We start from the raw sequence: 3,797 nt of genomic DNA, 5'->3' as shown, positions 1-3,797 counted from the left end.
TATCATCTCACGTATTGTATTATTCCGCCCATGGGAGTTACTTATTTCTCACCTAGTATTGTAGTATTGCCAAGCTGCTGGTAGTACCATTGTATATCACTTTAGGAGCCCCTAGTATCGGAGTCCGAGGATGAGATAGCAGCCTCGGGAGATACCACTGAGCGGAAGCAGAGAAGTGGGAAAGTTTCGGTATGACAGAGCGTAGGGAACTACTTTCAGGAGCACGCCGGGAGCCGCAGCCTTTCACGTGGTCCGACTGCAAATGGATGCTCTATGTCCTTCCGGTAGGGCACCACTTACTTGTGATTCTTTGAGTCGTACGCAGTTGTAGTTGATAACTCTGTTGTTCTCAGTCTGACGGACATGATAGGAAGTTTCGTTTTAGATAATTGTGTTGTTGGTGATGTTGAAGATGGGAGAAGAGGCATACCAGGAGATGGGAGGATGGTCGCTTGGAGACCAAGAGGAAGACTATTACCAGGTCATAGATGATAAGGAACTAGGCACAGTAGATTCTCCAACGCCATCAATGAGCTTTGCTCGGATAGTGCATTTGCATTCGATCTAAAATAGAGATGTTCCGGTTATTGTAGCAATGGGGAGGGTCAATTGAAAGAATTACACCGAATGAAAACTCGTGTACTGCTGGCAGAGCCGGGCGAGCGCTTATTGGCTCATCGTAGAGGGTTTTGGTGGGCTGTTGAATGGTCGCTGACAGGTGCTCAATGTTGATCCTAAGGCCAAGCACGGAGAGATACGGAATGCGTACAGGAAGTTGGCAATGAAGTGGCATCCTGATAGAAATCCTAACTGTGAAAGCTGCCTTGCACGCTTCCAGTCTGTGGCGAAGGCCTATGAGACTTTGGGAGATCAGAACAAGAGGAAGGTTTATGATACTAATAGAGGTGACCTCAGATGGACGGATTAGTAAGAAGTTTGTTGAACGAAGTAAAGAAAGAAAATCATGGGAGAAAAACAGAACATCGTAATTCGATAGGGTATACATTGGAGTTTCACCCGCTCTACGTGAAGTGGCGTAGTACTCTGGGAGAAACCCGATATTTGCGCTATGCAGTAGTCGTGAAATATATTTTGTATTAGTGTTGTTTTTCATATCACGGGTGAAACTCCATTGCACGTAATTTCATATAAAATCAGTGGGAATCAGTGCCTCCTCTCCCTATTCAGAAGTGTCAGGTGGTTTCGACTCCATACCAAGTGACTACTCGAGCTCCCATCGAGAAGAGGCGTGAAAAGCCAGAAAAGCATCGAAGAGGAAATAAAGAAGTCGAGGTTGGCGGCAACCTCCACGAACGTGGTCATCAATAGTCGTAGGCCTGTTGATATCATACTCCCTCCTGGCCGCAATGTTGAGGCCGAGAAAGATCGTCTTGCTGAGCTCAACCAGTTTGCAGGTTGGCCTTTAGGCTTGCCGAAAGTCTCTCTGGTAGGAGCTGCGAGAGCAAGAGCTGGTAGGCCGTGACTCATCGTCTATATGTTGAGTATTGGCTTTGATTGTACAGGAGGTGAGATGAAGAGCAACGGTGCCAACACAGAGCCAGATCGCATGGTGAGATTTTATGACTGCTCGCTCCCTCAGCGTAGTGACTCCGGCACAAAGCCTCGCTATCGTATAGTGACCATCCAGTGTTGTTGCTCAGCATCATCAGAGCTCCTCCGGAATTTCTTGTTGAAATACGATTGAATATACTTTCTGGGGCGAGCCGGGAGACGTGGGAGTTGTAAACGATCCTTGCATAGAGTCTTTCGGTCACTTGCTGGAATGTGGTGGAACAAGTCGCTAAAGTACCCTCGCGCAAATATGTCGTCGAGAGGGGGAGAGAAAACAACACTGTATCGATGCCGGGTCAGTTCAACGAACTGAAGAAAGAGATGGAGGCGAGAGAGGAGCGATTATTGCAACTATCGGGTACAGTTGAAGTTGAATGCAAGAGACCAGCCCCTCCTGCGGGAACTCAAGCTGCCCGCAATCGACTCAAAAGGATAACAGGTAACATTGTATACACCACTCTGCAATCTATGTTCTACTTCTGACTGGATAGGTTTCTCTCACGCCTCACTGTTCTCTTCTCTTGTTGCAGTAGTTATGTGAGGAATAAGCCCTTTCATAATCCCGTAGACGCAGTATTGCTGGTCCATTGGTATGTTAGGATATGGGAACATCGTATAACTCTTGGTGATGCTAGTTCGCGATAGTTGCGCCCATTCTCTGTGATTCTGTCTATCCTCAGCTCAAAGGAACGAGCTCCTTCAGCTCGAACATGACCTGCAGCGCCACGCCGAAGACCTCAACACTTTGTCTCAAGCCAAGCGAGCTGCCCGACAATCATGATGTCCATGTGTGTAAAATGCTCATTCATGGTGTTGGAAACATTTGTGTTGTAAGTAGCGGAGCACAACTATCGATCGTACTTCAATGAGAGCTTGTTTCAATGTTGGGTGATTCGATCACCTGTTTCATGTTGAAGTTGAGCTTCACACTACGGAACTCAACGACGGTCGTTGATTATGGAACTCATGGAGCTGCTACTGCTATACAATTAGTTCACGGAGAAGCCTGAAAGTATCTCTGTAGCCACTCAGGTTTTCACAAGTAGAACATCGACCGCCTTCGTATATCATGGCAACTGAGCTTCTTTCGCTTAACAACGGCTCTGGCCATTGTGTGGGTGTTATCCCTCTTTTCTACATCAATAGTAAGCGTACCTGCTAGCGTGAGCTATACGGAGGGTCGCCCGAAGTGTACTATTCCTAAGATCGGTCTCTAGGTTGGTCGCAACACCTTTTGAAGGCCTATTTCGCGTTTATGTATGCCACAATCAAGGACGAAGAATAGATGCGCATAGTCGACATTAACTAGGAACCAGATGGCGCATGATCATCATAATTGAAATACGGATGCAGCCTCTCCAGAAGGACCTCTACAGTAGCGGTCCCAAGATATGCTACAACTTGAAGAAGAAGTGTCTCATGAGAGGATCATCACGATGAAAGACGAGGTGAGATCCCCACCTCTTGTGCGCATTTATTTCATCGGTAGCGAACCTGAGCGATATTGCCGAACCGTTGCTCAACCATTGCTATTGACTCCGATGTTGAATATATACCTTTATTCTTAGCTTTACCATACTAGCCCCGCTTCATCACCTACCATTCGATCGACTATCTTATACAACTATCTGAGATAAGTTATCTGTATGGTTGGGCACCAATTCTTGCTCAGTACGACACGTCAGGTATCTTAGTGGAATTGCTCGTTGTTCTCACAGTCTTATTATCACATTACTAGGCTAAAGTTTCGACATGGCCTACGCTGACCAACGGATACACTATGGTGCCATTGTACTGTTGTCGTGTCGAAGTTATGTTGACCGAGACTAAACACAGTGCCAAGCAAGAGATAATCTGGAGGGTGAGAAAATAAAGACCAAAATGACTGGATTCATAACATAATCTATGAGACTCATACAATGGGATAAGCGAGACAACGACCACTGCTCGCCCCGATAATAACGCGCATAGAAAGGCTTTCTAAGACGGAGCAACAGTTGCCGCGATACCCACAAACGGGCATATGCAAAATGGGATGGGCCTCGCATTGTAGACACTGAAATGGTACGTGCGAACTACATGATTAACGGCAATCCGTGCCCCCCACAGTGTGAGGCTCACACTCGGCACCGCCAACGGACCATGCCTGAATCATGCACCACATCATCAAATCGTCTTGGATTGTTCGCGACTTTGGGGACAAGGACCAAGAAGTCGTAGCAAAA

General features: G+C 46.8%; 1 protein-coding gene across 1 annotated transcript in view; it reads left to right on the top strand.

Moving 5' to 3' along the window:
* The window catches only part of Pmar_PMAR005811 (hypothetical protein), a gene marked incomplete at its 3' end in the record, with an annotated part of 13,167 nt that overhangs the window by 3,145 nt on the left and 6,225 nt on the right, over window positions 1–3,797 (top strand). Inside the window, exons 6-9 of the mRNA XM_002778635.1 lie at window positions 106–175; window positions 220–284; window positions 386–481; window positions 719–905. Of these exons, the coding sequence (XP_002778681.1) occupies window positions 106–175; window positions 220–284; window positions 386–481; window positions 719–905 (418 nt within the window). The remainder of the gene's footprint in view (window positions 1–105; window positions 176–219; window positions 285–385; window positions 482–718; window positions 906–3,797) is intronic.

The sequence above is a fragment of the Perkinsus marinus genome (genome assembly GCF_000006405.1).
Source record: "Perkinsus marinus ATCC 50983 genomic scaffold scf_1104296948436, whole genome shotgun sequence".
Lineage (NCBI taxonomy): Eukaryota > Perkinsozoa > Perkinsida > Perkinsidae > Perkinsus > Perkinsus marinus.
The sequence above is the reverse complement of the archived record's forward strand: the minus strand, read 5'-3'. Positions and strand labels throughout refer to the sequence as shown.